This window comes from Natrix helvetica, assembly GCF_964273705.1.
Source record: "Natrix helvetica genome assembly, chromosome: 3".
NCBI lineage: Eukaryota > Metazoa > Chordata > Lepidosauria > Squamata > Natricidae > Natrix > Natrix helvetica.
In genome coordinates, this window is record NC_138549.1 from 149,483,224 (window position 1) to 149,496,355 (window position 13,132).

Here is a 13,132-nt window from a genome sequence, read left to right on the forward strand (position 1 = left end):
AACGAAAAAATATTTTAACAGTAAATACTTACAATTCTATTTATACTTATCTAATGTGATTATTCAAGTACATCTGTATTTTTAATACAATCATATAATTGTGCTTATTTTACCTGCTGCATTTTGTATATATAAGTGCCTTATTTCATAACATTTCTCCATACAAAGTCTACATCAATAGGAGATCCGCTCATGATTGGCAAGTGCAACTAGATATTCAATCCATTAAGTGAAAGGGGCCAAACATTTACCTTTCCAATACTGTAATATTAATTGTTTGGCCATAGTAAGGCCATGGAGAATCCAAATGTATTGTCTAGTTTTCAAATTCCAAGTGCTACATATGTAGTTCAAGAGAATATTTTTGTCGAAAAATTTAACTTTTGTCTCACAATTATATTAATGTCATCCACTACTTTCTCCCAAAACTTTGTAAGTTTAGAACATTGTAAAAACGTGTTTTATTGTCACAAACCTAAGACATTTAAAAATAAAAACAAGCATTTACATTGTATTTGAATGTCTTAAGTTTATTAAAATAAATGCCATAGAAAATAGAAAAGATGCAATGTTTGGAATTAGTCTCACAGATCGAAAAGTTTCTCAGCACATGAAGATGCAAAAGCTTCTGGTGCAAGGTCTTTTGTCAGTCCCATAGGAAGAAAATCTGATGTGGTTTTTTAAAAGCGTAATGACCCAGTTCTCATTTATGTCTTTTAGAGTAAATCATCATCTGGTGAAATGAAAATAAAGAAAGAAAAAGAAAATGGCTTCTCCTGGTAAGCCAAGTAACAACTTTGCATGAACATGCTTTCTAAATTTTTCTTCTTGTCTGAAAAGAATAAAATACGTTTCAACAAGAAATTCTGCTCTATATTATTTGCAAATTAGTACAGCTTTTCACATCAGGTGACATGCACAACCCTACTAGTATGCTAAATTGGATATAGCCTATTATATCCTGAATCAGAGCATGAGAAAGCTGATAGATGGCAAAGAACTAATGAAAGGACCTGTTCTAAAAAATATTGAAATAGTGTATCAGATTACCTGAGCTCTGCAACTGGGAGAAGCTCCCATTACTTGCCCCAGCTCCTGCCCACACTTAGCAGTTCGAAAGCATGCAAATGCAAGTGGAATACATTGCATTTCAGAGGGGAGGTAACAGCTTTCTGTGCACCTTTGGTGAATAGCCATGCTGGCCACATGACCACGGAAATTGTCTTCCGACAACAGTGGCGCTCTCGGTCAAGAAACATAAGCACCTTGCCCTAGAGTTGAACACGACTGAAGGGAAACTTTTACCCTTTGCTTATGCTCAGAGGCGTATGTTTTATTGTTGAGAGGTTTTGTTCTTTGTCATGAAATTCTTGCAGGACTTTATGTTTCCATTTTAACATTGAATATTGGAAGCGCTTTATTCCAGAGTAGATAGGAATGCAACAATAATGAGTCAGTTCTTGTTGCAAGTAAAATTAGTGAAGAAGGTCAGCTTCCAGATGATGTTTTAATGATTATTTTTTTTGTAAACGTGTTCCTTCCACATATAGCCCACCATGTATAAAGGAAGAAATAGATGACGATGGCTATTATAAAGAAGATTACAAAAGACCCCGAGAGGATGATGAGTGAGTGTTAAAGGCAGCTGTCTTCCCAGTTCTGAAACTTGATCACTGAGCTAATTAGCTATATCTCTTTTGATAAGATCAGAACACAAATTTATACCTGATCTACAATTCAGAGTACATCAGAGAGTTTTCCAGTTGGTGCATTATCATATTATTTTGCAGAAGTTCTCTAGAAGTAAGTTGACCAATATAAGGAGCAGTGAGGAACAGTAGTCTGAATCAAGCATGAAATGTATGCTGTTTCACAGATGTAGCATAGATACTTCATATTTATTGTCAGATGCTGGGATAATTTTTATAGTCTTGAAAAAGGCATCTAAAACAACCAATTATTAAACCAACAGTTTAATGACAACCTTATTTAAGAATGTTTACTTCTCAGAGCTGTTTGGTGAGATGGACAGCCATACATTTTGAAGGAAGATAGATGGATTGGAGGGTCAGACAGACAAAAAAGTAACTTTTTGAAATTGAGGCAGGGTAATTTTTTCAAGCACTAATATTCAAATAGAACTAATAGAGCTAAAAAGAAATGATTTTTTGCAATTATTTTGCAATTTCAGTATTGACTACAAACCTAAGAAGATTAAAACTGAAGATGTAAAAAAATCAAAAAAACGAAAACAGGAAGATGAAGAGGTATTGTTTACATTTTATTTTATCTTATGGACTGCCAACAATTAATGACAGCCAATCAATGTTAATCCCAGCATAGATTTAAATGTTGGTCTCTCTCTGTCTCTCTCTCTCTATATATATATATATGTATTTATTTATTTATTTATTTATTTATTTATTTATTTATTTATTTATTTGTGTTACAACCCCTGGTATGCCCAAATATGGGAGGAGTTCACTACTCCCCCTTTCTGTCCTTCGGCTCATTACAGAAGACCATGCAGGCAGAAAACCATATTTTTATTTTTAATGTTGCCTTTTTATATTTGTGTTGTATTTGTGCTGATAAATAAATAAAGGGAGACTAGTATAGATCTATTTCAACCTATTTAGGTCTCATCAGCTAGCCATACCTTTACTGGGAATCGAACCAGGGCTGTATTGCATTCATCGGCCTAATATTCAATACAGCCCTGGTTTGATTCCCAGTAAGGGTATGGCTAGCTGATGAGACCTAAATAGGTTGAAATAGATCTATACTAGTCTCCCTTTATTTATCAGCACAAATACAGCATGTGTGTGTGTGTGTGTGTGTGTGTGTATGTATGTATGTATGTATGTATATGTATATATCCTATATTTAGCCTGATCTATGGAGATAATTAAACAAATTTGTAGATGATGCAATATCAATATAGCATATTTACTTTATACACTTTCTCATTTATACGTATAGCATATAAGGGTTTACAGAAAATCAAATTTTACTTTGAGCAGTGTTGATAATGTTGCTCAGACCTATTACATCCACTTAAAAATATTGTTTTCATAATAATCCTGACATATTAATTTTGATGAAACTTTCTCATAGTCCCAGTGTATAAAACAGCTGATATACTTGCATGCTACTTCCTTTTCTATTAAGAATATTTCAGATGTATCTCATTTTACACTAATTTTTAAAATATAAAATAATCTTATGTTGCTATATGGTACATTTTCATTTATCTCTTTTTAGGAGATTAAACCGAAGAAAATAAAGAGCAAAGATAGGAAGCCCCCAGAAGGAGAAATGAAAAAGAAAAAAACAAAAAAAGAAGAGGAACAAAAATGGAAATGGTAACACCTACATACATTTTTATACATGTCCATAAATTTCTTTCTTTAATAATAATATTATGCACAGCATGGAAAAGAAGTAAGAAATAATAAACAGTATGAGACTAGAAAAAGGAAAGGAAATATAGCTAACTTTCTTTTATACCATTCACCTTACATTTCTGTCTTTGCAAACTACCTAACAATAACATTGTTAAAGTCCAGTTTGTCTGCATTTAGGTTACCGGTAGGTAACTCCAGTATGAAGTAACCAAATAAATATGTCATCAGATATTCAGGGAACTCTCACAGAAACATGGGAGAGAACCATTGGCCAATGGCTGGGCCTAGGATTCAAGTGATTACAGCCTGACTTTACCGTTCTAACCCTAACACTGCTCTTGCTTGTCCTAATGTGTACAGTGAGTTTTTGTGGTCAAGAGCACTATCTTGATAACTCGCATTTTCTCCCTCCTCTTCTCTTTTTCTGTCTTTTGAAGATGTGAAGCTATTCCGCTTCCCTTTCATCTTCTATCTTCCTTTAATAGGACTTGTTTTTCATCTTTAAAGCTATGAGCTCATTAATGGCCTTCTCTAAAGAGCCTGTTATTAGCTTCAATCCCGGTTATGAAGTTTGGAGAACTAGAAGCTGTCTCAGTGAGATGAAATCAGTGTGTTATTCCCCATTATTTTATGAAATCCCTTTATTTTTGATTTACAGAATGTAACACCTTTAAAACAATACAACCAACCCCATCTCTAACTATAATTGAGACACTAAGAGCATTAGTTGGTTAAGAATACTTAACTTATTTATTATCTGATTAAATTAAGAATGAAAAACTAAATTTGCACACCACCCATTTTCACATACTGAATACTTTAATGTGTGTTTGTTCTTTTTCATTTTTATTTCCTGTTACAAAATAACTTTAGTGTTTGTTTTTAATTGTTTCAGCTAACCCGCTCTGAGTGTTTAGAAATAAAATTCCCCAATGAGAGGATTATCAAATGATAAGCAGGTGATAACTTTAAAGAGATTATTTAAACATATTAGAATATAAAACTATCAGTTTAATTTTCATTGAGCTTTTTTTTATTTCAAAAATAATAGCAACTCAAGAACAATGTGTTAGCATTATATTCACGTACCTCGTAGTTATACAATACGATACAATAGTAGAGTTGGAAGAGACCTTGGAGGTCTTCTAGTCCAACCCCCTGCCTAGGCAGGAAACCCTATACCGTTTCAGATAAATGGCTATCCAACATCTTCTTAAAGACTTCCAGTGTTGGGGCATTCACAACTTCTGGAGGCAAACTGTTCCACTGATTAATTGTTCTAACTGTCAGGAAGTTTCTCCTCAGTTCTAAGTTGCTTCTCCTTGATTAGTTTCCACCCATTGCTTCTTGTTCTGCCCTCAGGTGCCTTGGAAAATAGTTTGACTCCCTCTTCTTTGTGGCAACCCCTGAGATATTGGAACAACCCCTGCTATCATGTCTCCCCTAGTCCTTCTTTCTATTAAACTAGACATACCCAGTTCCTGCAACTGTTCTTCATATGTTTTAGTCTCCAGTCCCCTAATCATCTTTGTTGCTCTTCTCTGCACTCTTTCTAGAGCCTCCACATCTTTTCTACATCATGGTGACCAAAACTGAATGCAAATATTCCAAGTGTGGCCTTACCAAGGCCTTATAAAGTGGTATTAACCCTTCACGTGATCTTGATTCTATCCCTCTATTTATGCAGCCTAGAACTGTGTTGGCTTTTTTGGCAGCTGCTGCACACTGCTGGCTCATATTTAAATGGTTGTCCACTAGGACTCCAAGATCCCTTTCAAGTTACTACTGTTGAGCAAGGTACCACCTATACTGTACCTGTGCACTTCGTTTTTGTTGCCTAAATGTAGAACCTTACTCGTTTCACCATTGAATTTCATTTTGTTAGATAGTGCCCAATGTTCAAGTTTGTCAAGATCCTTCTGTATCTTTAGCCTATCTTCTGGAGTGTTGGCTATTCCTGCCAGCTTGGTGTCATCTGCAAATTTGATGAGTTCCCCATTTATTCCCTCATCCAAATCATTGATGAAGATGTTGAAGAGTACTGGGCCCAAAACAGAGCCTTGGGGTACTCCACTGCATACCTCCCTCCATGTAGATGCAGTTCCATTGAGGACTACACGTTGGATGCGGTTGGTCTGGTCTAACCCACATTCTTCTACTTTATCTAGTAGTAGGTTATGGTCTACCTTATCAAATGCCTTACTGAAGTCCAAGTAAACTATAATGACGGCATTCCCCTGGTCCACTAATTTTGTCACATTATCAAAGAATGCAATAAGATTAGTCTGGCATGATCTGTTTTTGACAAACCCATGTTGGCTTTTGGCTATTTGTTTGCTTCTAGGTGTTCGCTAATTCGTTGCTTGATTATCTTTTCCAGAATCTTTCCTGGTATTGAGGTCAGGCTGATAGGTCTGTAGTTTCCTGGATCTGTTTTTTCCCCTTTTTTGAAGATGGGAACCACATCAGCTCTTTTCCAGTCCTCTGGTAGTTCCCCGGTGCTCCAGGATCTCTGAAAGATATAGTTCAGTGGTTCTGAGATCTCGTCTGCCAGTTCCTTCAGAACCCTGGGGTGTAATCCATCCGGTCCTGGTGATTTGACCTCGTCTAGGGTAGACAGGTGCTCACTTACCATTTTCTTCCCTATTTCAACTTGTGTTCCTAATTTGATTTTTGTGGTGCTGTTTTTGATAGGTTGGACTTTTTATCCCTTCATGTAAAGACAGATGCAAAACATGAGTTAAATAGTTCTGCTTTCTCCCTGTTGCTTGTCACCTTCTTGCCACTTTCTCCCAGCAATGGACCAATTATTTCCTTAACTTTTTTTTTTGTTGGAAGAAGCTTTTTTTGTTATTTTTTACTTTTGTGGCAAGCCTTTCTTCATTGTGAGCCTTAGCTTTCCTCACTTCATCTTTACATGCTCAATCAGAAGCTTGAAGGTTTCCTATTTAGGAGTTAAGTAAAAACTTAGCTTAATGGCCTTTTAAAAAATGGGTTACTAAAGTTATCTTTGGTAAGATCGGTGGAATACAAGTTTGATAAATAAATAAATAAATGATAAATAAATATTTGTAGCACAATTTGTGTATGGAATGAATATGATATTATCCCTGCACACTATCAGTCCACTGTATTTTTTCTTTGCTTTTTTAGTACTTTAACATAAAACACAGAAGAAAAGGTCAGAAATTAAAAAGAAGAAAACTATAAAGGCAGAAAGAGAAAAAAAACCAAGAATACAATCAGAAACAACAAAAACATATTTTTTGAATGAAGAAATCATTCATCTGAATTTTTAATGACATGATTAAACTTTGACCATATGGCCATATCGATAGTCTTTCAATTATATCAGCAGTCAGTTTACAAGATTGAAATAAAATTATAAATCTGGGATCTCACAGTCTTTCCAACACTGAAGATTACTTTTTTTCCACTCCCCCCAATGCTCAATAAATCCATTATTTTATATATGAATTATATTTGCATATAATTATAACTTCTAATTTTTTGGTATAAAATTTTAAAGTACATTCATGTCCTAAACAATTCTGATATTTGTCATTATACTAATACATGTGTAAAGCAAGATGGGGCAGTAATGGAACAATAAACATGAATAAGTTTTCAGTAAACATAACAAATATATTTTATTGAGTTAGTCTCAGCATTGGAAATGTTTCTTTAAAATCCTGAGCCATTGATGGATTCATATGGGATATTCGAACTCTTATTCTAGATTTCTTGCAAATAACTAATATCCACCTTTGTAATATTCTTAATTTGTTAAAAAAATACACTTTCAACATGATATCATCTGATTGTGGCTTGTAGCCTTTTAATGAATGAAATGCAGCTATAGTAACAATGGAGTCAGTTCCCTGCTAAAATCTAAAAATGTAGAAATTTTCTAATTGTGCCCAGAAAAGCATTTTGACTTGATCACTCGCATTCCTTAGAGAAATTGCAAACAAAATGCTAAAAATCAGGAAAGTTACCCCTCTCTTGTTTATTAATGCACTGTTATTTTCCTGGACATTATATTTGTGGAATAAGTTTTCTTGAATCAGCTGAAGGCTTTCCTTTAAAGTAGCAAACAAAACAGCATTTCTAGAATATTGGAACATATACAGGTAGACCTCAACTTATGATCACAATTGGGGCGAGAATTTCTATTGTAAATTGGTGCAGTGAGTCATCACGTGATTGAAGCTGATTTTATGGCCATTTTAACCACAGTTGTTAAGTGAATTGTGGGATCAATTGTTAAGCAAACCCGATTGGCTTTTTTTTGGAAACCAGCTGGAAGAATGTAAATTGCAATTGTGTTGTCGCAGGATGCTAGAACAAGCTATAAACACAAGCTGGTTGCATTACTTTTATACATATTCTAATGTGATCTAAAAATTGATTATCAGTTTCATTCTGGGCATATAAATTCAGATACTTGGTCTTGAAATTCCTTGGTCAGACATCAAAGTATGTAACTGTTTACACCCCCCTACCCATTTTATATACTTCTCAAAAATGCTAATTTGGGGTAATTCATTGGATGTTTCCTGAGATGTTTCACTTTACATTTTAATGCAGAAATATAGCAAATTTATATTAATATAGGATTTTATATTAATATAAATTATATGTTACTATAGGTTTGTAAGTTCTAAGTGCTATTTTATGTAACTTAGGAGTATTAGCAAGAATGAATTCAGCTTTGTTCTATTATCCTCATTTACCCGTTTTATACTTTTCATATAGTAAAGATCATTGATTTATTGCCTATTATCTTTGAAATTCTTTATTTTATAAAATATCGACTATAAGTAATTTTAACATTGGTAGAGAAAAAAGTTAATAATGTGACATAAAGGCAAATCAATAAATTAAGTGAAGGACATTAACTAATATAAATATATGTTTTTAAGCACAACAGAACAATGGAAGACTCTTTGATTGAGTTGACCAATTTAGATATTCAAATAGAATGCCGTGATACTGCTTTGTATATTCTGGATTTATGTGCAGTAGCTGGATAGATACTAGTCTTACTTATTTCATCTCTTTCTCTGTTTTAAAGGTGGGAAGAAGAACGCTATCCTGAAGGTATTAAATGGAAATTCTTGGAGCACAAGGGTCCTGTGTTTGCTCCCGCATATGAACCGTTGCCTGAAAATGTCAAATTCTACTATGATGGTAAGTTATAAAAACTGGTGCTTTGTAGAAGAGCAGAATTAACAGCTATTTATCATCCTAAAGCTATGAATTTTCATGGGCAGAAATGGTAATGGTTTTGCTTGCAACTGATCAGTATTTATCTAGATTTTATAATAGTAAGGAAAGGGACCAAAATTGCATTATAGGCTGTGTTGTTTTGGGGCTTAAATAGGTACACTACAGAAGAAAACATGGGTACCAGGATTCTAAGTTCTATGATGCTCATATATACTTCAGCCTATTAAATTGGTGGCACAGTGTTTAAAGTGCAATATTGCAGGGAAACTCTGCCCACAGCCTGGAATTTGATCCTGATGGGGCTCATCCTTCCATCCTTCCGAGGTTGATAAAATGAGGACCCAGATTGTTGAGGGCAGTATGCAAAATAATGCTTCTGTATTGTAAATCATCCAGAGAGTACTATAATGCACTATAAGGTGGTATATAAGCCTAAATGCTATTGTTATTCTATTACTATTGTTAAATTAATTTATATATCAAGTTACTGTGGGTAGGGAGGAAAGAAATAGTTGAATGTCTTTTACATTTTCTTTACTTTCCATTTACTTCATTAAATCCTTTTTTATTGTAGCTGCTAACATGCGTTACTACTTCTGAAACTGTCAGCATTTTAGTAATTCTTTTAGCTGTTTTTAATCATTACTTACTGTTCTGGTTTCATTACAATAGTGTGCTCTTGCTGCTCTATAAAACCACCGCTCCCAATCACATTAGAGGTGGTTGTTGAATTAAGAGGCAATCCCACCTCCCACTCCCTCCTACAACCTGTTCCTTCCCTCCCCATCTTTTAATTACCATATTTTTTGGACTATAAGACGCTTCGGACTATAAGATGCACATTAGCTTTAAAGGAGGAAAACAAGAAAAATAAATTGGCCCGTTTGCCGCCATGGCCCATTTGTCGCCGCCCATCGATCGGCGGCGATAGGCAGCAGCAGCAATCCCTGCCATCTAGAACAGCTGATTGGCACCACACCAACACACTCCCACCCAAAAAAATTTCCACCCACCTTTGGGGGGGGTACATCTTATAGTCTAAAATATACAGTATATTTTACCTTGATTAGGAATTCTATTTTTATTCTTTAAAAGATATTTATCTGTTAGGATTTTAATGTTTTACTGCTGGAAGCTGCCCAGAGTCATTTGCAATAAGATGGGCAACAAATCCAATAAATAACTATTTTGTTAATAATTAAATTGGGTTTTTTTCAAACTATACTTTGTTTAATATATAAGTGATATTTAATCTGACAAAAATGTATCACCAAGATTATTATTTTTAATAAATTCTCATTTGACTTGAAGAATTGTCATTCAATTGCTGTCTCTTTATGTGCTGAAAAAGAGTTTTAAAGTGTGGGTTGTGCTTTTTGTGTGTAGGCCCTAGCAAATATTCTAGAGCCATGACAGATATACTAGTATGCTAATCCAAGCCTTTTCCAGGTGATTTTTCAGTGACATAGTCTGTCTACCTACCTGTTTGCCCTATACACTAACTACTCCCCACTTTTGAGATATGAGAATCTCTATTTAGGGTCTATATATCCTTCCATTGTTTAGGGGAATCTGAAAGTTGCAACTGCTTCATGGGCAAGGCAGTGTTTTACCTGTATCCTCTTGTAGTTCATGGGCAAAACTTTTGACCTGTTCTTAATCTATAGATGTGTTCAATATTGTTATTGGAGGTAAAAGCTGGGTACAGTGTTCTTATACACATAGAATACATTTTCAATCAAAAATCAAATTAGATTATAGCAAATGGATGTGTTTTAATGCCTGTAATTTTGTTATTCTTGAGATATTAAACAATATTTTTAAACTTTAAATTAACATTGTTCTTCTAGGTCTTGAAGGCAGATTATTTACGGAGATCTGGTTAGGTTTGATTTGGCATTTGTTTTTCTAGCAATTATATTCTTTTATATGTTGCTTTTTTATTTGTAAGCCACGTGGAGTTGTTTAGAAATCGGATGGTCTATAAATAAATCAATGGGTAGAGGTTGATGGAAAGATAAGTAAGATTATTGAATGACATGAAAGTAGTACCTGAAAATGAATTTGCAAGTCTGTCACAAGAGTTTTGTCTCAGCCAGTTCTGCCTTTATGTTAATGTTCTGCCTTTAACAAAGATTTTTAGTGTCCTGGGTCACTTGTTTCTGGCCTTGCAGGATTCTAAGGAGAGGTAGAAGAGGATAGTTTTAGTTGCTTTTATTTATTCTCAAATAAAACAGAGTTAGCTTTTGCCTTGTATTCCATGCACTGATATCTGTGTGCTTCTAATGTAGCCTGAAAGGACACTTGCTTTTTAAATAGAAACCACCTCCTCTTTTTCTGACTATTTATGTATATTTGGGGGGAAAAACATACCCTCACTTTTCTGTCCTTCAGTATCTATAATAGAGAACAACACACATTAACAACAATAGCTGCTATGTTACTAAATTATCTTTGAATTCATTTGAAAGATACCGTAGGAGCCTAAACCAAAGGTGGCAAGGCATTTTCATCAAACTTGTGAAAACTCTCAGCTGCTTCCCCTAGTATGACTAATATTCTTAAAACTTTCAGAGGAAATTCTTCCTTCCTCCTGCCAAACATATCCAAGAGGATTTAATGTTTTCTTTCTCCCCGTCTCATAATTACACAAGTAGAAGTACTATACTTGTGTAACTGGATTTCTCAAGAATCACATATTTAAAAATGACCTAAAGTATTTGTTTTTTCTTTTGCTATTTCTGTGGAATACTGACAAATTATGCAGCCTGAGTCTGTGTTAGGCATATTGGATAGGAAAAAGACATCGGAGGTACTGTATATTAGTGCAACAATTGCTTACCCTTTTAGCTATAGATATATATATAGAAGCTGCCTTTCCACATATCTATGATTTCATGATGAGCTTCTATTATATTCTTGAGTGAAGGGGAAATGGTTCAGTAACAAATTGCTGAAATGTGAAGAAGACAGCCCTTAAACAACACGTTCTTCGCGGGTGAATTTAGAAATACCAATATTCTTCTGTTTGACACGTCCTTAGTCTAGTGTGATGCTCTAAAGTAGTTATGAATATACAGCCCATTTCTTACTCTCATATTTTTCTGGAATGAAAGCATTCCAATAATCCAGAATAGGAAAAACTGATAAATTTCCTCATGTTGGATTGTATCTTTTATTATTTATTTTTTACTTATTACATCTATATGATGGGCCACTTACAATGCATTAAAATAATAAATATAAAATGATTAAAATTAACAAGGATTAGAAAAAAACTAAAAAGTAGAGGGAAGGGGAGGACAAGAAGCAATGGGTGGAAACTAATCAAGGAGAGAAGCAACTAGAACTAAGGAGAAATTTCATGACAATTAATCAGTGGAACAACTTGCCTCCAGAAGTTGTGAATTTTCCAACACTGGAAGTCTTTAAGAAGATGTTGGATAACCATTTGTCTGAAGTGGTATAGGGTTTTCTGCCTAAGCAGGGGGTTGGACTAGAAGACTTCCAACATCCCTTCCAACTCTGTTATTCTATTCTAAGAACCAAGAACACAAGTGGTATCAAGTAGTTAAAAGTAGAGGTGAGAAGTTTGTACTTTCAGCCTTACAAGATTCTGTTAATGTAGCCTTACATTCGTGTCTCTTGTCTAGCTTACCTGGGAGAGCTGACATCAATCTTGCAAATCTGAAAATACAAACTTCCCACTTTTAACAAATTGATTTGTTATGGTGGGTCCTTCCTAAGTTTCTTTCTCTGATTGTTAACCACTGGGGGCTCCTGCCTCTCTCATCTGATTGTTTCCTAGGCAGCATCTCTTTTCTTCTGCCCCAAGGTCATCCACACATTCTATTACAGCTTGACAGCTTTCTCTAAAACAAAAAAAGGAAGGTTGAAGATCGATAATTATCCAGTACAGGGTGGTCAAGGGACGGCTTCTCTTTCATAGCCAATGGAATCAACCCCCTTTCCAAGAATACGTGAATTACTATTTTCAACTAGCCTCCAATGCCACCTTGCTGGCTTTCACCAAGCCAGCGGGGCAGTGATGCAGCTAATCTCACAAAGAATTCTGTGCACTTCAAATCAATCCCAGATCACCTCACAATATGTTTTTTCTGCTTCTCAGCTGGACTTGACTAACTAGTGACCCATTCTGAGGTCACACCAACCATTATAGAATTGGGAATAAAACTGAAGACATTTGTCATTTTCCTTTGAAACAAAATAGCTTGTTTTCAGGGTGGTTATTCTGCTTGCACTGTTTATCTGCTGGTAAGTGTGCCTCTGGATCTTTTCTAAGAGTAGCTGGAAGCTTGAATATCGTTAGAATGTTGCCTTGTTATTTCATGCCTACTTTCTTTGTGCAGGTAAAGTCATGAAACTCAGTCCCAAAGCAGAAGAGGTTGCAACTTTCTTTGCAAAAATGCTTGATCATGAGTACACTACAAAGGATATCTTCAGGAAAAACTTCTTTAAAGACTGGAGAAAGG

The 13,132-nt window shown here is 34.8% G+C and overlaps 1 protein-coding gene across 1 annotated transcript in view; it reads left to right on the top strand.

Annotated features, from left to right (window-relative positions):
- Window positions 1-13,132, top strand: part of TOP1 (DNA topoisomerase I) — a 64,412-nt gene that overhangs the window by 32,558 nt on the left and 18,722 nt on the right. Inside the window, exons 5-10 of the mRNA XM_081948606.1 lie at window positions 721-779; window positions 1,551-1,628; window positions 2,192-2,267; window positions 3,265-3,365; window positions 8,485-8,600; window positions 13,010-13,131. Of these exons, the coding sequence (XP_081804732.1) occupies window positions 721-779; window positions 1,551-1,628; window positions 2,192-2,267; window positions 3,265-3,365; window positions 8,485-8,600; window positions 13,010-13,131 (552 nt within the window). The remainder of the gene's footprint in view (window positions 1-720; window positions 780-1,550; window positions 1,629-2,191; window positions 2,268-3,264; window positions 3,366-8,484; window positions 8,601-13,009; window position 13,132) is intronic.